At 37.7% G+C, this 23,848-nt stretch overlaps 1 protein-coding gene across 2 annotated transcripts in view; it reads left to right on the forward strand.

The window, feature by feature from the left end:
• The window catches only part of POLA1 (DNA polymerase alpha 1, catalytic subunit), a 302,637-nt gene that overhangs the window by 237,001 nt on the left and 41,788 nt on the right, over positions 1-23,848 (forward strand). For both annotated transcript variants that reach the window (XM_030807188.1, XM_030807187.1), the window contains one exon: positions 841-937. In XM_030807188.1, the coding sequence (XP_030663048.1) occupies positions 841-937 (97 nt within the window). The remainder of the gene's footprint in view (positions 1-840; positions 938-23,848) is intronic.

Below are 23,848 nucleotides of genomic sequence, written 5' to 3' on the forward strand. Positions count from 1 at the left end.
AGGTCAGTTGATTTAAAATAGATAGAAGTGCATTTGAATGTGACTCCCCAAGTAATTCTCATATTGGTTATTGAATTGACTGCATGTATTTTTTTCCCACACAGAGTGAGACAGTTGCTTAGAAAACACAGTGACTCTAAATAACCTCAGGAATGTTTAGTATATGTTTGCTGAGTGAATAATAGTTCAGACACGTCTCCTACACTTTGTCGAATTAGAACTTGACAAGGTCATTAAACGAGTGTTTTGACATGGGTGGGATGAAAAACCTTGGTTATTTCATTTCACATGGTACTTCTCAGAGATCATACGTTGCCCACTTAGGATTACCACAGAGCAAATAGTCAAGATGTTACTCGAGTCTGTGAGCCAATCCTGGCACAGGCAATGGATTGTCACCACAAATCATAAAATGGGGCTCATGGTATAGCAATATGTATTAAACAGTTTTCAGAATTTGTTTAACTTCCTGCTAGCATGGACAGGGCCCAGTTAGGAAGCACATAGCACTTTTCCCAATTAACAGTGCAAATTGTCATGAGTGCATAGGAATTTGCAGTTTGACAAAATCAGGTTTTTGACAGCAGGGGTAATCAGTCTGCAGCTTTGCAAGTAGTAATCTATGATCGAAGTGGCAGGATTTATTCTGAATTATGAAAGGTGTATATGCTACATAAGAGGGACAAACCATTAGTGTGATTCTGCCCTTCTTACCCACTTTCTTTAAAAAATGCTGCTTGATTTGGAAGTCGAAAGTAGGGGACACACTCTGCTGAGAGTGATCCCCATCGCTTCCCGCTCCCCAGTAGTAGTATTCATTTATTTTCTGTTATATTACAGTATTCTGACAAGTCCCTGTACACCCAGCTGTGCTTTTACCGGTACATTTTTGATGCAGAGTGTGCACTGGAGAAGCTTACTACCGATCATGAGAAAGGTACGTTAAAATACTGTAATTACCTTTGAGTTTAAAGTGGAAATTTGCATTATAAAAGCCAGACCTACTGTGTCAGGCTGTTCATGCAGCATCACATTGCTGTCTCAGAAGCAGGCCGTGGGGGCCTGTGTGAACACAGGGATCCCCTGCATGAGGGGCGGTGGCATAGGAATCCCCAGCTTTGGCCCCCACAGCCTGTTTCACATTGTTCTCTATTAAAGCAGGGCTTTGGGGGAGGAACAGTACAAAAAGGACTCTTTAAATGCTATATTTTGAAAATGCTATTTTCTACAGAGTTTAGTAATTGTAATAAAGTAAGCATAGGCAACATGGTCATTGGGCCTACAAAAACCAGATATTACCACAAAAAAATAGACCTGGAGTGTGTCTCTGCTGTTCGCTAAAAGCCTGGGTTCGTTTTGAGAGAGGGATGAGGTGGAGTTCCTTTATTGACTCCATCCTAAGAGAGTGTATAGGTGTCTCAGCCCGTATGATCAGGTGTTGCATGGAACCCTCAGCACTCAGCGTTTCCTTATACAAGTATTTGAAAATGTCATGACAACTGCATGTTTGTTTTTTTTTTCTCCTACCTGAAAATCACATTGACAACTTTTCTATTACCTGTGAAAAATAAAAAAGGCAAATTTACACATTTTTCTTATTAGTTACCTACAGAGTGTTTATGTTGTTTGTCAGCGAGTATCAATTCAACGTTTTGTTGGTCGGTACTAGGGCTGGAAACAACCGCAATGACATTAAAAACCTACAACTATTGCTAGATTTCCCCACATAAGAATCCCCATGCTGCCCTTGATTTGTTCTCACTGTTTTTAATTCCAGTCATAATTGACTTGTTTTTCCATCCACAAGATAGGCTAGAAATTATTTTTTAAATGCCTTGACTTATTTGGTTTTGCTGTCCTTGGAGAGAAAGCATTTTACAACTGATGGAGAAGCTGGTTCAGATAGTCGTATCTTATCTCTAGATGTTCAACAAGGACTTGAGCTATCTCCACAGCATATTTTCCATGAATTAGTAAAATTTATACAGAGAATAAATTTCTTCTGCCTATTAATAACTAAGTTTTAGAACTTTTATTCATGGTCAATGTCTAGCCCATATATACTTGTAATATCATTTACAGCTGTTTTTCTTTTATCCCCAAGGACCTTTCCTAAAGACAGTTATGAGTTGAGAAAATTAAGTACTGATTATCTGAACGCATTATCTGTTTCTATCAGGTCTGTTACCTCTTTCTGGATATCAGTATATTAGAACCTGTTCCCCTATTACTTCTTTTTTTTTGAGACAGAGTCTTGCTCTGTTGACCAGGCTGGAGTGCAGTGGCACGGTCTCAAGCTCACTGCAGCCTCCGCCTTCTGGGTTGAAATGATTCTCCTGCCTCAGCCTCCCAAGTAGCTGGGATTACAGGCATGTGCCACCACACCTGGCCAATTTTTGTATTTCTAGTAGAGAGGAGGTTTCACCTTGTTGGCCAGGCTGGCCTCAAACCCCTGACCTCAGGTGATCTGCCTGCCTCAGCCCCCCAAAGTGCTGGGATTACAGGCGTGAGCCACTGTGCCTGGCCAACCCATTATTTCTTTCTAAATCTATCCATCCTAGATTGTTTTCCATATGTTATTTGAGGGGAAAGATTCCTCTTCCCTATACAGCTCTAAAATTCTTATCTGAGAGGCAGAATCAGTCTTTTATGATCGATCAGCAGTTTTCAAAAAGTCTGGCAACTCTTGGAGGCAATGTAGAGGAGTGATCTGGAAAGTCACTGGAGATTTAGCCCATTCTCTTAGAGGACATTGAGAAGTGCACATTATTACACCCACAGAAAATAAGAGGAAATAAGTAGCCGCTTGGAAGCCTCTTGCTTGGCTAAAAGGGAAAAGTATTGACAAGATCTGTACACTCAGTTTACTGTAGTCCCATTTCACAAGTTTAAGAATCAGTACACTTTTTTATTGTTTGTATCTAATAATATACTACCCAGCAATTCGGGGCAAAAATGGCATTGAGTTATTGATGGGTTCTTTTACATGTCAGAGGGCTAAAGAAAATAAGACGAGAAGAGAAAAAAATATATGTGACTGAAGGAACTTCATGAAATGTTGCAAGAGCCCTTTTATTTTATTTATTGAATTTTACCTATTGAAACTCTTTGAGTTTCCTGCTGTTTATTTATTATTCCTAAATTCCAGTTTGGGAATGAGTGAATTAGCTGAAATTTACATGCTCCAGGCATTTTCAGATCATGCAGTAATGCTCAGTGGTATTAGGGTATTCATAAGTGGTGGGATATAAACCAAAACTTGGGGGCGCACTTACCAAGAGCAGAGGTTTCCTAACACATGACATCTGATAAGCCCTCTCCTAAGAGTCACCTGGGGCATATTAAAAACCCAAATCCATAGATCCTGTGTCCACAGATTCTAATTCAGAAGATGTTGGTGGTAGAGCTTAGGAAGCTACAGTTTTTTGAAAATTCCCCCAGATAATTCTGATGTGCAGCCAAGTTTCAGAACCCCTCTCCTGGGCACTCTAAAGACATAGTTGGATGGTTTCTAAATAAAAGACAATTGAATGCAAGGTCATAGTTCATAGGGAACAATGGGGGAACAAGAATATTCTTATAGTAGAGAGGAGAACAATTATGGGGAAAACACCATAAATTTAAAATAATGTAACAAATAAAATTGACTTCTCACTTTATAAGTTGGAGTGAATTCTCTTTTGATTTGCTATTCAAGGGAGACCTGCTATTAAAATGAGTTTAAAATCTAAGGGAACTGGAGGGCAAATATATTTATTCAATTTGGACCATGGCCAGAACACCAGTAGATGTTAACATCAAAAGTCCTGTGAAAAATGACAGTCGTTACACACAGTTATATTATTGAGAATGGAGTCTAAGTGTCTTCTGTCAACAAGTGCCCTGTAACTGGTGTATGAAGTATTTACTGTAGACTCTCCTTTACTGTCAGTACCTAGCAACGTTTCCTTCACTAAGATTGTTTTACCATTTCCATCATAAAACCCATATTTTAAGGGTTGTAACTGGATGGTGGTTTTAATTTTTGTTTGAAACTTGGCAATTTGACTTAGAAAAACATGTACAAATTATTTGAAAGAGGTTTATTTTTATGGTGAAAAGTAGCTCTTGTCAAAGCTTTTTCTCTGCTTTGCTTTCAAACGAAAGTTTACAGACCATTAGTCCATAATGTGAATTAACCCCATTTGGTATTTTTTCCTTTAAAATGGTAAAGGACTGTTATTCATGTCGGTGAAGTGTTTACTGCATATTTGCTGTAACTGCATTACATTTTTAAAATCTTATTTCTGTGGGACTTTGTCATTATTATTGTAACTGCTCCAGAATGTACACAGATGGCATAATGGATTCAAAGGCGGTTTTACAGGAACATAGGGGCAATCTATGAAGTAAAAATCCATTTCCAGGATGGCAGCATGAAATGGTCCCATTTGGCTGCCTCATCCTGTGGTGCCTTGGCCTGTAGGGGTAAGTGAACAGTTTAGGGGAAACCTGAATCAGTTCAAATCTAAATCTCCTTAAAAATGCAGGAAGAAAAGTCTTAGTTTTCTCAGCTGAACCTTTGTTGTTGTTTATTCAACAACAGTAAAAACAATTTGTTTATATATAGTTCCTATTATGTGTTGAGTGACATTCCTCATGTCAGAGGAACAAAGATGGATGGCCAACATTCCCTGCCCTGGAGGAGCTTAGAGTCTGTTGAGGAAAGACAGATTCGGCAACAACTAAGTGTGGTTATGGCCTGAGTGTGACCACCAATATGGTGAAATTATTTTGGAAGCAAAGAGAGGGAGCCACTAATTGCTTTTTCACTTCAGTGTTTGATCTTTCTTTAGTTCTAGAAAGAAACTTTTTTTTCTGTTTCTGTTCTCATTTAGTAGATGCTTCTCCCCTCGTATTCTGTGTCAGCTATTAATAGTAAGATGTTGTATTCATTTGCTACAACTGCAATAACAAAGTACCATGGATGGGGTGGCTTAACTATATTTCCTCACATTTCTGGAGGCTAGAAGTCTAAGAGCAAGGTGTCAGCAAGGTTGATCTCTCCCCAACTTCTTTTTTTTTTTTTGAGACGGCATCTCGCTCTGTCACCCAGGCTCGAGTGCAGTGGCGCGATCTTGGCTCACTGCAACCTCTGCCTCCTGGGTTCAAGCAATTTTCCTGCCTCAGCCTCCTGAGTAGCAGGGATTACAGGTGTGCGTCACCACGCCCAGCTAATTTTTGTATTTTTAGTAGAGACAGGGTTTCACCATGTTGGTCAGGCGGGTCTCAAACTCCTGATTTCGTGATCCACTCGCCTCGGCCTCCCAAAGTGCTGGGATTACAGGCATGAGCCACCACACCTGGCCAGGTCTCTCCTCAACTTCTAAGGAGCTATCTTCTCCCAGTGTCTTCCCTCTGTACCTAATCTCCTCTTCTTATACTGACATTGATCATATTGGATTGGGTCCCACCCTAATGACCTCATTTTAACTTAATTCTTTAAAGGCCCTATACAGTCCATTCTAATGCAGTCCACTCCAGATACAGTCTCATTCTAAGGTACAAAGGGTTAAGACTTCAACCCACCTTCAGTATGAATTTTGGTGGGGTGCAATTCAGTCCATAACTGATGATCTACTTGAATTTCTTAATAAATTCCTTTGAACACGTTGGATTTGTCTCTGCCAGAATTGGAACACTAGGATGTAGAATTCTGTTGAAGACAGAAATTGGAATTGCAGCATAGAGGCTAGCTAAAAGGTGACGATTTACCCATAGGAGAAGTATCCGTTGGAAAGCCTGACTTCCCAATGGGGGTCTCTTTAGGCCTAGATGGACTATTCTTCAAGTCACCCTGTTTCTCACAAAGTGCTATGGGCAGCCTTGAGTGCCCCAGCCTCCTGAGCTGCACCTGCGAAGATTGCAGTTTTCTTGCTCCTCTCAACCAGGTGAAATCCCACATTCACTTCCCCTCTTGAGCCTCATATGCTTTATTTTCTTTTTTTTTTCCTTCAACTTTTCAGTTTTTTGTCATCTCTTTTCTTCTGTCTTTTCTTTAGGCCTGGTGGTAACATCTGTAGGCCCTCTTGTTTCCTAACATGCCACCCAGAAGAACTAGGCTGCCTCTTTTAAGGTAGTTTATAGTTTCCTATTGTCCTTTCACGTGTGTAACACAAGTTCTCACAGTACTCCTGTGAGGCAGGAGTGGATTGTGCTCATTATATTGATGAAGCAATTAAAGTTACTAAAGTTCCTTGACATTTGCAGATTTAACGCTTGTCGCTTGAACTCTTTGCAAGTGATACTGAAGGTAGGTAACATGTTAGTGTATGTTATTTTGCTGATGCCAGATTTAAATTGAACTGAAAGAATATCCAGTCACTTAACTAATGAGCAAGCCAAGCCAACTGCTCCTCACCCACACTGCCACGGGGTCCTGTTCTGTGTTCCCCATCAGCTAAGTAGTTACACTCATGAAGTGCTAATAATTATATTACTTTGTGGAAAATGGTCTCCAAAACAAAGACAACAGCTAGTACTGAAAAGGATCTTAAAAGGTAGTATTTTTTAAGCCAGAAAATAAGAGTTTTATAGAAGAAATTGTATGCTTTAGTGTATATGGGAATTTGGAGATTTTGGAAAGTCTGAAGATGGGTCCCATTTCAGTGTTAAGGATTTCCGTTCTATTTCCTGAACTGTTAAAGTGAAAGCAGGAAAGTTTCATCATGAAAGTAGCAAAGAGCCCCTGTGGTCCTCTCTAAGCTAGTTGACATCCTTAGAATTTACTTGGTTAAATCCTTAACAAAGTATTAAAAAGAAGACTGTGTCAGAGAGCACCTGTCTGGTCCTTTTCTTCTTATTGCCACTTTTTGAAGCCCACTGATTGTATTATTCCATCGAAAAACTGTTGCTGAATTTTGGGGACAAGTTTTTTCTGTTTTTAATAACTAATAACAGGTAAAGCACACACAAAACAGTTCGCATCTATTCATTCTTCTTAAAATTATATTTTTTTATATTTGTGCCATTTTCTTTAGAAAAATAGATTTTAAGATGGGTAACTGTAAACTGCATTTTTAATTTCATTTTCTTACAAATAAAAAAGGATCTGAGGGTTTTTAAAAATTGTTTCTTTGATTAAGGGAATTTTTATGGTAGGAGGCTGACTTGACAGTTCAGAACATAGCTATCTGTTTATTATAAAGAAGTGATTGTAGAAATACGTAAAGAATTTTGGTAAGAAAAAAGTGGTTTATATAATCTTGAGCCTCTGGGGGTTGTTATTGTTAGATATTACGTAGGTTTAATCTTTAATAACATATATAATGATAAAATACAAAACTAGATAACTTATGATTCTAATTTGTGGTGTATGTGCAAGGTAGAAAAATTAGTAAGGAACACTAGAATTTGTTATAGTTATCTCTAGGTGGATTATAGATTTTCTTTTTCTTTATAATTTTATATATTTTCTACATTATATACTCTGAGCATGTACTGCTCTCATAACATGAAAAAAATTATAAGCACTAAAATGTTATAGAGAATGTTACTCAACTTGAAGTAACTACCGAAATAATTTCACAATTGAGGGAAAAAATAACATAGAAATGAACCCAAACCAGCTTTTTTTCTCCGTGTATTTTTTTCCAAGTCAAACCTGAGGCCTTGTTACTCCAAGTGTGATCAGTAGCCCAGCAGCATAGGCATCACGTTGGAGCTTGTTAGAAATGCAAAATATCAGACCCACCCCAGACCTACTGCATCAGCATCTGCATTTTAACAAGATCCTCAGGTGATTCCTCCGCGTGTTAAAGTTTCAGAAGCACTGATCTAAGACACTCTCCCTTCTTAATAACTAAAGCCTACTTCCATTTTATTCATTCATTGATTAGGGCCGTCCTTTCGGTAAAACTTTAAAACGACAACTATGCAGGCTACAGAAGGACTACCCAAGTTTAAGGTAGAATTCATATCACAACCTGGCCTTTTGAAATATGTTTTTATTAAGCTAAAAATGCAGTGGTCTGACAAGGGCTAAGAGAGGGGAAAAAAGCCAAAAAGCATGAGTTCTTCCACTTTGTTTCTTCGTAACTAGAAGGAACAAGGGAGAAGTAAATTAGGATTTTCAAAATAGCTTTCAGCTTTTTAAGATAAGTGGCTTATAAAAGAAAGAACTAAGGCCGGGCACAGTGGCTCACGCCTGTAATCCCAGCACTTTGGGAGCGCTTTGGCAGGTGGACCACCTGAGGTCAGGAGTTTGAGACCAGCCTGGTCAACATGGTGAAACCCCCGTCTCTACTAAAAGTAAAAAAATTAGCCAGGCATGGTGGCACGTGCCTGTAATCTCAGCTACTCGGGAGGCTGAGGCAGGAGAATCACTTGAACCCGGGAGGTGGAGGTTGCAGTGAGCCGAGATCGCACCATAGCACTCCAGCCTGGGCCACAGAGTGAGACTCCATCTCAATAAAAAAAGAACTGGAGTGTAGTTCTACGCTCACTTCGTGTAAGGGCCACTCTCTATGTGCCCAGAGTAAAGTTTCACCCTATCACTACATTTTGGACCTCATTACAACATTGATTTAGTAGTATTTTGTAAAGATTTCAAGGCATTCAACTAGATTCTTCTAATGGAAACAAGATTCTGTTTCTTAAATTTTGCTACTGAAAAGTTTATTTTGAAATTTTCTTTTTCCTACTGTCATTGACTTTTCTGTGATGTTTTTATACTCACTACAAGAACGAGAAAGTTGGTATTGTCTGATGGCAGCATGGAGCCTGCTAACACTGGTTTATTTTTCTCTATGGATACTGCCTGTTTTGTTTTTGTTTTAACTCAAGATAACTTTACAATGTGACAGAAGAGAAACTACATTTTCCAGGAAATGGTCACTTTAGTTGCTTTCCCCATAAGTAGAAGTGTCTTGGCTCTGTACATTTTCTGCCATCCTCTTCAAGATAGCTAAGTTAGTATATGAAAGTTGCCATATTTTGGAGCAGCCAGCTTCCAGATTCTAATTATGTGTCTTTAAGCCCATTTCTGTAAATATGCACTCAACGTTTGCACTTTTATGTACAAAGAGACTTAGAGGCTTTCTATGATAACAGATGTGTTACTCGTTCTATAAAATCATTTCCCATTATGTCTTTTTAGTGGGCAAGTTCCTTTCCCCTTTTATAGTGACAAGCACAGCAACACAAGGGCTCTGCCATGTCTAGGTGATAATGTGGTTGATGGTCTGCGTTTGCAAAGCATATTGTCATTTTTTAGTAGGAAAAGTACTAAAGATTGATAAGATTTTTTTATGTACTTCTTAAAAATATGCTTCTATCACCAATGATGAAAAAAATGAAACAATTCTCAAGCAGTTAAGCCATAATGTAAGCTAATCATTTTATTTTGAAGAAAAGTATTTTTAAACAGTTGAGCTAGTGAATTTACTTTTAAAATGTATTGTGCTTACACAGTAGATGGTTTTATTTCCATGATGTTTTTTACTACATAATTATACATCTTAATTACGTAATTACTATCATAATTATTATGTAATTGCATGTACTTCCACTAATTACAAAATCAGGAAGTGTAATTATCTAGTAAAAACTTTATGAAATTTCATGCACTAAAAGTTAGTTAAAAGGCTATTCCGGTGGTCTAGTGGAAGGCTTTCCATGGTTAGTCTTCTTAGTCATAACTTTAGTTTAGAGCTTGAACTCATAGGCCAGGACAAGGATAAGTACCAACAGACCAACACTAAACTGAGTGTTGTGGTATGGGTAAGATAGACTTCGTCCCTTGTGATTTAAAAAGTCAGAGAGCATTTTAATTTTTTTGTGACTAGGGAGTGTGGTAAGAATAATATCTAAATGTTTGAGGTAGGTACCACAAAAACTGTCAGTGGAAAGGGCAGTTCTTTCTTAGGAAGGAATTGATTAATAGAATCCACAAGGCATTTAGGTTACACAACAGCAAGGTCTTCTATAATTCTGTAACGTGAATGGCTTATTTAATAGCTATCTCTGCCTTTAAAAGCAATAATAATATTCAGTTTTCTGTTTCTTCAGTTTGGAGAAGGTGTTTTTCCAGTTCGTGTTTATATTTACTAAGATATGAGCAAACGTATCAAGAGAGCATACTCCTTTCTACTATTTGATGTCAAAAGCAGCTTTTGAGACATAAACATAAGCGCACAAACATGTAACATCAGACCCTAAATAAAGACAGAAGGTTTAATTCAATAAAGCTATGATGCCTTTACCATTCAAAACGACATAAAAATTGCACAGTGAAACAATAGTCATGACAGCAAATTAGATATGACATCTAAATTACACTACAAAGAGAAATCCCAGAACCATTTTTGGTCTGTAGAAGTCTATTTTAGCCCAGGTTTAGAACCCAATCTAGAGGCTCTGCTTTATTGTCTATGTAGGGTAATGTTGTAGAAGACTAATTGGAGGTTGGTTGAATTAATTGCACATCAATTAGGAGGAAAGGGCTTGTAATACTCATGGCAGAGAAGTGAGTAGATCCTTTAAGTATCATGATAGAATGTACTATGAGTTTCAGGAATTAATATTATCAGTATTTGTGTAATATCTGTATAATCCATTACAACATGACCTAAATCAAGCACTTGGGGTTAGATACAGGTATACTAATTTCCTCCCCAAATTAGTGCTTCTCACTAGAAATGTATTGAAACAGCCACTTAAAATGTACAAGTTATTTCTTTTAAAAATGTAGCCTTAAACACTAAAAGGTTCAGCTCAGAAGGAGAAGATATTCGTTTTTTTCTTAAAACTTTCTAACAAAACACTCATTGTGGTATGACCAGTTATTGAATTTGTGACTTTTTTATACTAGCTGAAATTTCCAGTAAATGTGAATTTTTTTAAAAAGTCAGTGAACGGTATGAAAATGCCAGTCCCATTTGCTTCAGGCAAATTAGAGGATTTATATTTATCCAGAATTGTTTCATGGTCTCAGAGATGTTTGGGATTTAAACAGATTTAGTCTGACTCTGCTATTTTTCTCTAGTAGTTAGGGTTATTTTAAAATTACATATTCTTTTCCTCTTGGGAATCTTTTCTCCATTTACTTAACCCAGAATTTAATGTCTTAATCATTTCTTATTTGCCTTAACTCTATTGTGATAACATTTCTTCTCATGGTTTCAGAAGCGTTTATGCTCCCTCTATGAGACAGCACTGCCTTCTCACGTTTCCTCTTAATCTTTTGTTTTTGTTTTGGTGGTTGGTATTTTTTGTTTGTTTTTTTTTTTTACTAGTGCTTGTACCATGCCAGAATAGCCCTTAATGGTTAAAAGCAAAGTGTTTACTTAATCCTCATCTTTTCAGTTATAATACAAATTTCATTTTGAAGCTGACATTTAAACTGACATTGTTGTGTTTTGTTTTGCTTTGCTTTCTTCTTGCTTTTCATATGAATTGGCATATGTCTTCATTATCCTATAATTCTTGATAAATTTTTCATAATTATCTAAGGGAATCAACCGTAACTTTTGAAGTCTAATAATGTCTTTGTGATGTCTCCAGTAACCCTGTAGGCCCAGGCCAAGAACTGATGTTGATTTTCACATTATTAATCAGTGCCATTTATTATTTTATGCCGTACTATCTTGTTTATATAATGCTACCCGTCATATACAAAGAAAACCCATCATCAATTTGACTCCTTCTTAAACTAATTCTTCCTGTAGTTGTCACGAATTTATTTAGATCCATCTGCATTCTCTTACCTTGTGGCTAACAGGACAGTAACTAGACAGACTTAGTAGCCCATCATTGAGTTAAATCAACACTGATTACATTCTCCCTGTATAAAAGCCCTGGGAAACCTTTCTCTCCTTGGCCTGTGAACCCTGCAAGCCCTAGCACCATCCCCTAGAGCTTAAGGCTTAAACTAGTTCGTAGAAAGATAGATTTGCTGGCTAATTTTAGACACTGATGTACTTTTCTTGTTTTAAGAAATTATTGTAATTTCAAATAGGGTCACAAAAGCAGGTCTGTAAGTCTGTTACTCTCTGTCCCCTCTTCGTGCCCTGCACCCTTGCCCAGTTTATTCAGCAAATATGTATTGGGTCTCTGTCCTATATGATATTGCTTCTAGAAGTACCAATACTTCTGACCAATTGCTTATTCATGCATTCACCCCTGAATACCTCCTTTTTATAGGACTCTACTTTTGTGGAGAACATTCACAGCCATTATGTTTTACATTTTCCATACAATTCCATTGCATACGGGTATGTAGTTGACACTTTTGAGATGAGAAACAACCCCAAAAGGATGAAATGACTCTCCCAAAGTAGCAAAGCTTAGAAGTGTTAAGAGCCCGGCTTTTCTTTCTGCGGTATCACAGCTGCCCTGTTCTTAATCTATTAGGGAAACTTCAGCCTGAAGACAAGTAACTCAAATACAAGGGAATGGTATGAATTGCTGAGGGATCTCAGCATATACCTCAGGGAAGGTTTCCTGGTGGAGATTTCCTGAGTTGGGCCTTAAAGAGTATGTGAGATTTTAATAGGCACAGATGCAGACATGTAGTTTGAGACTAAGTTTTGCCTTTCTCACTTTTCTTTAAGTGCCCTATTTATCTTGCTTTCATAAAGGGAGAACCTCCTTTGACAAATGCATCATGATTTGAAAGCATATCTGAATTGAAAATTTCATCTAAAAGTGCTTATTAAGAAGCAAAGCTTTAAACTCAGGACTATAAGCTTGAAGGGCATTATTTTTTGAGATAGGGTCTCGCTCTGTCACCTAGGCTGGAGTTCAGTGGCACGATCTCTGCTCACTCGACCTCCTGGGCTCAAGTGATCCTCCCATCCCAGTCCCCCGCCCCCAGTAGCTGAGACTACAGGTGCGTGCCACCACACCCAGCTAATTTTTGTATTTTTTTGTAGAGATGGGGTTTCACCATGTTGCCCAGGCTGGCCTCAAACTCCTGGACTCCAGCAGTCCACCCGCCTTAGCCTCCCAAAGTGCTGGGATTACAGGCGTGAGCCACTGGGCCCACTGTCCTTGAAGGGTATTCTCTCTTCACTGTCCACTCTCCACTGTAACCAGTGGTGGTGCTTTGAAAGAAATTGATCCATCGTACAGGATACATCTGTCAAAAGTGTATCAAAATGTTTTTCTATCTTAAATAATTTAACTCAGAATATAATAATGTAAGTATTTTGACATGAAAATTTACACACTGTGATATATCCACTTATCTTAAAACAGACATCTTTAACTATAAAGAAAAGGAGTGTGGTAAGACAAAACAAAATAGAAATTGGAATTAAGTGGGATGACTGACAGACCAAACTAGTTTTATTTAGACAACAAAAATTAAAGTCCTGTTAGCATTATGACGAAAAAAAATGTAAAAATGTTTTACTTAAAGCATGGCTAATTTTTTGTTGTGTTTTGTGTTTTCACTAACACCATGGTGAAAGTTTAAACATGTAAGACCTGTTTATGAAGTAAATGTTTACTGCTGAACTAATTCCTCAAGTTTACTGGTATGTTATATATTGCCTTACCAAAAAAAGTCGATGCTGAAAAGTCAGTAAAATCCACAGTAAAAGAAAGCGTCTGAACAGTAATCTGTCTTAGGAAATTATTCAACAGAGTGCACTCTGGTCTCTGTTAGTGAAGGCTTTATCACTTTTAACAAATAAGCTGCAGTAAATTTATTAGTATGCTACAAAGAAATTTTCAAAATAATTAAGACTAAACTACACTTGTCAAAATAAATGAATGAAATACAATTTTGAATCATCTTTCTTCACTTATTGCTCATTTGCATAATTCAGTAACTTACACAGGAGTCTTTCAGTCATTGGTGTGAATTAGCAAGGTTCTGCTATTCCTTGTTGTACGGCAGGAATTACACTACCATGTAATTAGCTATTCCAGACATGGACTAACGGGAAATACCAAAGGGCACAGCAAAATCTAAAGAGACAAGGCAGGGAATCTAAAGACAAGAGACAATCAAAGACACCCAACAAACTCAAGCTGGTAGACCACAGGGAATTTTGAATGAAGCCTCTTAATTTATTTTGAGAATAAGAAATCAGTAGTATGAGAGAAATCTCAACAAGATTAGCTGACTAAGCCTACTTAAAAAAAATATCTCTATAGTGCATGGTGCGCCAGGTTAACCACTCCTGTTTGTTAGTCTGTATACAGCTCAACAAATAGGCGGCAAAGCTTTTCATGGGTATATAGTGGCTTTCCATTGAGGTTTTCACTCTTTGAAGGAGGTCATTTATACCAATGAGATCTGTAGATGCAAATTGCTTTCCCTATATGTGAGGGGTCATTCCTTTCACAGCCAGCTTGCTCATCTCTTTTATAAAGGTTTTGTTATTTTTGTACTGCTCCCAAAGGAATGATGGGAATTATGCCCGCCCCCCCCTCCTCCCGGCCCCCTGTCTAACTTAGCATCCAAATCTTTTCCCTCCAGCTCTGTGAAACTTTTGTGTGTTGATCTTTGGAAACAAAACAAGCTGTTGGCAGCAGCCTTTAACTCTGAATCAGGAAACTTTTTTCCTTCTTTCAACCTGAAATATCATCTCTTTAGATTTGCCTTTCTCACCTAATTCTAAGGAAATATCTTTTTCATTGCAGCAGAGTGTCACTATAACATGCTACAGGCATGTGGGAATTCCTGGAAGCAGTGTCCTCAAAATGCCATTTTTAGTTTGGCTCAAATGATGTAAGCTCTCATGAACTAGAGGAACAGAAATGAAGGGATAGATTTAAGAGTTAGCTATGAAAACCTAACTTCTGATCTCATTACTGAAGTAAAGGGAAAGATAATATTTGTCTTTGCCTAGGCTCTAAGGAATCATACAAACATTCAAAGGTTCTAGTTTGTTGTGTTCAGGAGTTTTAGGAAGGAGGAGCTTCAGGCATACCATGTGAGTGCTCTGTAAAATATTTGTTGTTTTGTTCCTTCCTTCCACTAGCATTTGTTGAACACCAAGGGCATTGGCCTGGGTTTCTCAAAAGCAATATAGGGTAGTGATGAAAAACTCAGGCTCTGGAGTGAGAGTGCCAGGTGCAAATTTTGACTTTCCACCCCTTACTAGATAAGTAACCTTGAAGTACATCTATAAAACAGGAAAAAAATAGCACCTACCTCAAAGGGTTCTAAATTCAGCAGGATAATATGGAAATAGGCTAATATGTAAAACATCCAGGACATTAAACAGGCAATACATAAAATGCTTAGGACAGTGCCTGGCACGTAGTAAGCATGCAGTAAATGTCAGTTGGTTTTATTCTGAGAACACTTTGTCTAAACGACTATCTATTATAGTACTTAGTGTTACAACTGTATTTGAATTGGTTTCTGCAGCCTGTCATTGACCATGTTTTGTTCAGATTTGTATCCTCAGCATCTAGCACAACACCAAACATGTAGCAAATGCTCGATTCATTTTTACCAAATGGTTACAGTATGGAAAAAGCATGGTCCCTATTCTCAAGGAGCTTAAAATATATCTTGATAACTGTGTTTTAATTTTCTTATCTATCGAAATAGCATCATGTCAGAAGTATGTTAAAAAGAAAACTTTAATTCTCAGTTTTCCATACTTAATGGGAGAAGTTGAAACACGAATAATCCACAAGCTAGATTTCTGATTGAGTAGGTCTGGGGTGGGGCCCAGGCGGCTGTGTATTTAAAAATCTCTGCAGGTGATTCTGATGCACACCCACAGTGTTGAGAATCTCTGAGTTAGTGAAACTCTTCAAACTTTAATATTGCTACTTGTCAAATATGCATTAAGTTTGACTTTGATATAGAAAGGGAGACTGGGTGGCATCTAGATAACAATTTAAACAGACAGTAGAAAGGAAAATGAAGTCAAACACAAGAATTATTTCCTAGATAAAGGAAGCATTTATGGTGCTGTATACGCTAATGTAGCATCAAAGATAAAGTGAAGAAAAATAGGCTAGGGAAAAGTAAGCAAGAAGGAACTGTTTTCTGGTAATGAGCAAACTGAAGATGAAATAAATGCATTTCAACAAAATTGGCTATAAAGCACATGTTATTTTCCCCCATTAACTTGCGTTATGAACGAAGGAATGGGGCTGCTGGGGAGGATGGGGGATCTTTCAAGGAGACTGGATAGGTAACTGGGGAGGTATTAAGGTGGAGGCTAACCCAAACGTGGTACTTAGGAGCTTCTGTGGTTTGGATTTCTGAGACCATTCCCACCTCCTGTCCTCTTCTATTTACATTGACACTCAGCTGACTGGATCCTGGGTAGAGCAGCCTTCCACAGCTTTATAATTTTGCATGTCCTCCAAGTGGTCTGGAACAGGATGGTAGTAGTAGAGGGTTTAGGAGGATATTCCTGTGTCCTGTGCTCATCTCTTGGGCTTACCTGGGGTGTCCAGGCAGGAGAAATAGCTTGGCTGGCTATAGCTGGAGCTATAAAATAGTCTCAGATCACCCCTTTTTACCTAGAAGGATTAGGACTGCACCTTGTTGGTACCCACAAATTAGACCCTTCACCAGTCCCTGAGCAGGCCTTGACTCCACTGTGGCCACATCCTTTGGCTGGTGTGGTTTCCCTGCCTGGGTTAGCCAACCTCAACCCAGTCTCTGTTCATATTCTATTCATACTTTAAGGCCTCACAGCCATAAGTGATCTCTTTGTCCTCTAAATTCCTGTAGTTCTTAAGCACTGTCCCTCCTGCATTATAATTATTTGAGGACAGGGATCATGCTTGATACATTATTATATATCTGATGGCAACTTGCTCATGATAGGAGCCTAATAAATGGTATGTTAAATTAATGTTTTCTATAATAGAGCACTTTCTGACTCCATCCTCTTTTCTCTGCTGTTTATTTCCTATTACGTCCTTCAACTGTGTCATAAAAAAATTTCTATCCATGTGTGTATACATTCATCAAACATTTAGCCCATACCATCTCCTCATTCCACATGGACTTAATTTCCCACCTTAATTTGTCTACTTTCTGACAATTACTAATAGAGTTGGGCTGTGATATAATGTATCTCCAGAAGATTACATAAATTCCAGCCTAGAAATTTCTTTGTTTAAACCTTTAGGTTATATAAATCAAATTGATGCTCAGTCATATTAGTGGGATTAAGTTTGAAAGTCTAAAATCATACTTCAAATGAGGACTGTCTCAACCCAGGCACACTCCTTGCCCTCCAGAATTTATATACATATGATAGCAGCTGGTTGTTTTCCCTGCAGATTCCTCTTTTTTTTTTTTTTTTGAGACAGAGTCTCACTCTGTTGCCTAGGCTAGAGTGCATTGGCGCAATCACGGCTCACTGCAGCCTTGACTTCCCAGGTTCAGGTGACCCTCCCACTTCAGCCTCCCAAGTAGCTGTGACTACAGGCATGTGCCACCATGCCCGGCTAATTTTTTGTATTTTTTTTTTTTGAGATAAGGTTTTGCCATGTTGCTCAAGTTGGTCTCCAATTCCTGAACTCAAGAGATCCGCCTGCCTTTGCCTCCCAAAGTGTTGGGGTTACAGGCAGGAGCCACCGCATCCAGCCATCTGCAGATTTTTCTAGTGATTCACAATTTTAGCTCTCTGCTCCAGATGTGTTATTTGTTTGGCTAGCCTTTAATGTATCTTGAAATGTCTGGAGGCCAACCCCAGAAAGCTCTCGTGAAGGTGGGAAGGTGAAGAACTGCTAAGAGACTTTCAGACTGGTCTTCTCTTATCGCCCATGTGACTTTCAGTTGAGCAGTATGCAGGCACATGTATTGATGGCAATGTAGGTTTGTAAACAATACTACTAATAGGCTGGGGCTGGGGGAGAAAAATAGTAAGCCCACAAGAAATCTGGAGATACCTGTCTTGAGTGTAACCTGCAAGATATACTCTAACAGAGTAATCATTGCACGATATAATTGTGGGAGACTGAGCAAGTTAGAAAATCTATTCCTGGTTTGTCGCTGACTCATTTTGTGGCATGGGCAAACCATTATTACTCTTTGATTTAGTTGTCTTATTTGTTCGAAAAAGGGAAAATAACATGTGTTTAAAAAGCACTCTGAAATTCCTCTGAAAGGAGGTCTATAAGTGCAAAGTACTATTGTTGTTTTTATTATTATTATTAGTGTTCTAGTATGATTTAGTTTTATGCCATGTAGGTCACAGATGTTTCAATTCTTCTGATTGATGAATTACAAAACACTTCCATCTCATTCTGTTTTATAGCATTGATAACAGTTTAGCACATCTTTGTTTTAACCCCAGTTAAAGTATATGTCCAAAATAGACCTCATTAAGAAAATACAATTACTAAATTAAATATATCTATGCTACTTTCTTTTTTTTTTTTCCTCCTTAAAAAGGTGGTTACCAACAACTACTAAATAAGACCTTTAATTACTGCCAATCTTCTCTTGAAAGTAACAGTGCTTATCTTGAGTAGTTTGAACTGTAAGTGGTATTCAGTACACAGTGGGGTTGTAATGTGATTATGAAGTGTAGCAAGTTAGTGATAAATAAGCGTGATAAACCATATATTTGTATTAGAAATAATATTTGAATTATCAACTGAATAAGGCTGCAACTGCTGATTCCTTTGGGCGGGCATGTGATAAAAATAAAATACAGTTAAGTATACTTGGAATAAAAAATTGTGTATGCTTCAATATAATAGAAACCTTTTAAATTGAATGTTTTTTTGAATTTATAGCATTTAAATTACTGGGAGAATTAAAAGATTTGCTTTGCTTTCTGACATTAAGCTTTTCAAATTAGAATTTTAAAAAACATTTCTAACTCATTCATCAGTAGAAGACTTTGGCTTTTATATACGATACTATAGTTCTCCCCCATATTTTCAGTGATTTTCCAATGGAGTAGCAATAAAAAACTTTAATTACAGTAAAACTTGCATATAAAATCATGGAAGAAGGAATAATATCATTTTCTTGCCTTTTTTTCCTTTTCAATATTTTAGTAATCATAGAAATAATTTCTTAATACTGGAGAATGGTAATTTATATAAAATAAGTAATACTGTGACTCTTATTTATATTTCACATGAAATGAGCAGTAAATTGTGTGCATTTATTTGTAAGTGTCCTAAGACATGGGGCCACGTAGGAAGAAGTATAGCTGCCATAGGGTCTTAGAAACCAGAGGTCACATAGTAGCAGCCACAAACTGCACATGACCTTTAAATGTGTTTAATTTGCCTGAAGAACACTTCAAATTTCTAAATGGTTGCTAATATTTTTTAGTGTAGAGAGTTCCTATAAAGAGTCAAATTTCTGGCATTTTTAAATAAAATCAATATGTGGCTACGGTAGGTCAACATTCCTGAATGGCCACGATTGACTGAAGCCAAGTAGCAGCTAAGCAGTTTGGACAGAACATGGGTTCTCCAGTTTGCCATAGCCTCACCACAGCCCACTTCACTCATTTCTGTTATTCATGTGGTTACTATAAGCATTTGTCTGCTAAAAAATATCTGGAGGCATGTTTTTTTTTCCTCTTTTTTAAACCAGCCCCCTCCCTTCCCAATAAAAAAAGAAAAAGAAGCCTTGAAACTTGGGGGATTAAACAGTAAAAAAATATCCAGCAGACATAAGTGTGTTTATTAAAGTAAATCATATAAAAATATAACTTACTAGCTAACCTGTTTATGGCACTGTATATTTTTCTTTTCTTTTTTTTTTTTCTTTTTTTTGAGACAGAGTCTCACTCTGTCGCCTAAGCTGGAGTGCAATGGTGTGATCTCGGCTCACTGCAACCTCCACCTCCCGGGTTCAAGCGATTCTCCTGCCTCAGCCTCCCTAGTAGCTGGGATTACAGGCACACGCTACCACACCCAGTTATTTTTGTATTTTTAGTTGAGAGGGAGTATCACCATGTTGGCCAGGCTGGTCTCAAACTCCTGACCTCGTGATCTGCCCACCTCGGCCTCCCAAAGTGCTGGGATTACAGGTGTGAGCCACCACCACGCCCAACTACTGTATACTTTTCAAAGCACTTTCACGTGTCCTTTGTCTTCTTATCCTCACAGTATCTCTGGGAGTAGGATAACAATTACATATTCATTTTACCAATGAGAAAAGCAAGTTTTGATGAACACCATTAATTTATCCAGATTTGCAACCGCTACGTGTTGGAGCTGAGCTATAACTCATCTTCAGACTGTTCATCTGCAGTAACACTGTCCACTGGAATTCCTTGCAATAGTAGAAATGTTTTGTACCTATGCTGTCCAGTGCTGTAGCCTCTAGCCCCACATATAGCTGTTGAACACTTGAATGTAGCTAGTGCGACTGAGGAACTGAATTTTCCATTTTACTTAGTTTTAATTAATTTAAATGGAAATAGTGACATGTGACTAGCGGCTACCTTATTGGGCAACACAGGACTCCAGAGTTCTTTTCCTCCTTCATTGCATGGTATCTTTATTTAACAGTCTTATTCTTTTCAATAAAATTCATCAAAAGATTTCTGTTAGGTTTTCTGTAGTTACCCAAGCGGCAAGCATCTGTTCCACCAGTAGTTCAACATATTAAAATATTGAATATTTTCTGTATCTGCTTAGATTTCCTTCCATAAAGGTTTTGAATCATACACAGTAGCATTCTTTGTAACAAAGTCAGGGGACCCAGTATTAAAGTTCTTAATGTATATTATTTCCCAAGATTCCTAGTTCAGATAAAGGGCATAATTAGAGGTGTGTTTAAGCATCAGAAACATGTAGATGACTAAGACCATCTCCTTCCCTGGTGTTTTTTATTTTCTAAGGTACTAGCAGCTGTTACAGAGTCATGTAGGAAACTTAACATTCTCTGATCATTGATTGGCTGGTTTAAGTTGTAACAGAGTGACTTTTAGAAAGATGACCATTAGCTAAACTCTGTCAGCATTTATCATTAAATCCAAAATGGCATTAACTTAAGACACATTCCGATTTCAGAGATGTTATAACATAGGGGAGGAGATTTATCTTAAAATTGGTGAAATATGGTTTGTCAGGGCTTCATCTACATTTGGTCAGCTTATAACCAGGGACAGCATTGAGATGCAAATGTCAACTTCTGTTTTGCCCTGTGATTAGTTAAACCCTTCATCTTCACCAAAACAGGTCCCACCCCACCCCTGCCCCCATTGCTCTCTGCGCTTTGGCTGTCCCCTTCCTCACTACCTTATCCTTATTATGATTAATTAACAGAAAGAAATCCTGGTGATTGGGAGTGGGCTTAAGCTCTTGCTCAGTAACAGTTTGATCACTATACAGATACTCGCTTTCTTTAAACACCTCCCTACCCCTCCCCCCACCAAATGCAGACGAGGAAATTTTATTATCATAAATAATACTGGAACAAGCTTAACCAATCACCTTCTAGCACACAGGCAACTCTGCAGCACTCTTTTTTAGAATACCACATGCTGTAATTCAAATTATCACATTAGCTATCCAAACGCACCATTTGTTTTTAAATACTGGAGTGTTTACCTGAATATTTCCCCTTTTCATCTTCCCACCCCACTTCACCAGTACATTGTCACTGCAATGACAGTTTTATTTATGTGCCTTAATATCCCCACTTCTTGTGATTTTAAAAATGTATTTCTGTGTCTCTATAAGGGTCTTCTTGAACATCTTAAAATATTAGTTATTATGTAAATTCATGTCTTTTCTTTTCCATTATGCCCTTTGAATCTTGCCTTTATTCAGACTTCAAAATATTTAAGCACTTCTAAACTCTTGTATTATATTTTTAATATCAATCTTTCTCTGGAAACTGAGAATGCCTTCTGAAACCTTAACAGCCATCAGAAGAAATTTGGGGATTTGAATCTATTAAAATAGAAGAGTTTCTTGTCCACAATGGAGTCTGACACCCTAACAGTTACCATTTTGGACACTGCTGTGTAAAGGTTCCAAATACAAGCCATTCAGAGTTTACACTTGCATGCAAAACTCATGCAGGAGTTAGGGGGTATCATTTATTAGGTAGTAATGAGGAGTCCTGAGTACTTTGGTATATGTGTTGGTTTGTACCATATGAAATTGCTGACACTAGACCATTTTTTTGTGTACAAAATATGGCAACTTCACATGGGGTCCACCCTGATACTATAGGTGCAGACCAGTCCAGCTTATATAAATTGCCTTCTCTATTTTTGCTGTTTTCCCTTATTTTTCCTCAATTAGTAATTTTACTCCCATAACCTTCTCTTTGCTGCCATCCTTTTGTATTTCTCGGTTAATAATATTTTCTCTAGTGCCCTTCCCTTCTTAACTAACTCCCTAAATCTGTTAGCTGCAGAATTAGTAGCACAAAGAAGGCTGGTTGCATAGTATGTACCTCCATGATGCAATCAGTACTTACCACTTCAAGTGTTTGACCTGTTTTGAGGTTTTCATTATCCTAAAAGGGTAGTGTCTCGAATACATTTACTGCCCAATAAATAAGCCACCATAGTTCCTTACTGCTCAAATGAAAAAAGCAGAAGGAAAAAAAAAGCTACTTTTTTGTTCAATGCTGATAGAAGCCTTGCTATGTGATGTCTTTGTTATGACATGGTTCAGCTAAAGCATCTCTGGAGAATAAAATTAATAAGTACCCTTTGTTATATTTGCCTTTGTTTAACTGAATATAAATTAATAAGTGCAGTTTTTTAGTAGTTTGTTGTCTTTGGATCTTTGTCTCAAGAAAGAAATGAGATATGTTGTATTTTATAATTAGAAGTGATAGAGACATCAGGCATCACTTAAAAGTTGGAAAAAAAATTCTAGAAATCATACCATTTTTATTTCTGTCCATTTGTATTTGTAATCTCCTAGTTTCCAGGGTGATACAGTGATACAGTGAGTGCTGATTCATTCATATTTTTGTTATTTGGTTGCCATTTTTATTTAAAGAAAATGTCAGTAGTTGGTAGTGGCAGGTAAATAAAAATAAAATACACATCAAATCCTTTACTGATGAACTGTTCTTTTCATGTCATGCTAATCTTCACAATAATCTGCTGAGTGGATGCTCTTATCCCCATTTTACAGATGGAAAACAGGTAAACTTAACTTATTTTCTAAGACAGTAAATTCTATCTAGTACAGACACGCATTTGAAACTTAGGGCCAGCAGACTCCAAAGATGTTCGCCCCTCCTGCCCTTCCTCAGTGTCATACATCCTAGCTATTGAAAAAGAAATCATTAAATGTCTGTGTCACTTTAGTGCCTCTTTATGGTGTCTATTATTGTTCTATGCTGTAAGTTTGTTTTTAGCTTTTTTTTTGCTTACCATGCATCAGGCATAAACAAGGTATCTGTTCTCATGGCACATTCTACAGAAGAGTAAAAAGCAAGATCATTTCAGATAGTAACAACCCCTACAGAGACAATAAAATGGGGTGGTTTGATAGAAGTGGATACGAAGTTCTAAGAAGCTGATGTTTAAGCTGAGACCTGAATGACAAGAGGGAGGAAATTCTGGAAGCAGGATGTTCTACACCAGGGGAACAACCAGAGGAAAAAGTCTGAAGCTGGAGCATCTTAGGACAGTTAGGAGGCAGGTGTGGCTGGAGGACAGGCAACGAAGGGAAAGTAATAGAAGATGAAGTTGGACAAATAGGCAGGGGCTAGATCTTGAAAGAAGGGTTTTGGTAAGGAGTGTGATATTTCCACTGTGGGAGCTTTTGGAAGGTCCCCCTCCACCAAATGTGCACCTGCTGGAAGCACTCCATATATTTTCTCTAGAAATTATGTACAGACGTCTAGAGTAAAATGCTAAAGCCTTAAAAATTACATATTAATTAGGGAGATTCTGAAGAGCATCACAACTTTCAAAGGTGACTGGGA

The sequence above is a fragment of the Nomascus leucogenys genome, chromosome X (assembly GCF_006542625.1).
Source record: "Nomascus leucogenys isolate Asia chromosome X, Asia_NLE_v1, whole genome shotgun sequence".
NCBI classification, from domain to species: Eukaryota; Metazoa; Chordata; class Mammalia; order Primates; family Hylobatidae; genus Nomascus; species Nomascus leucogenys.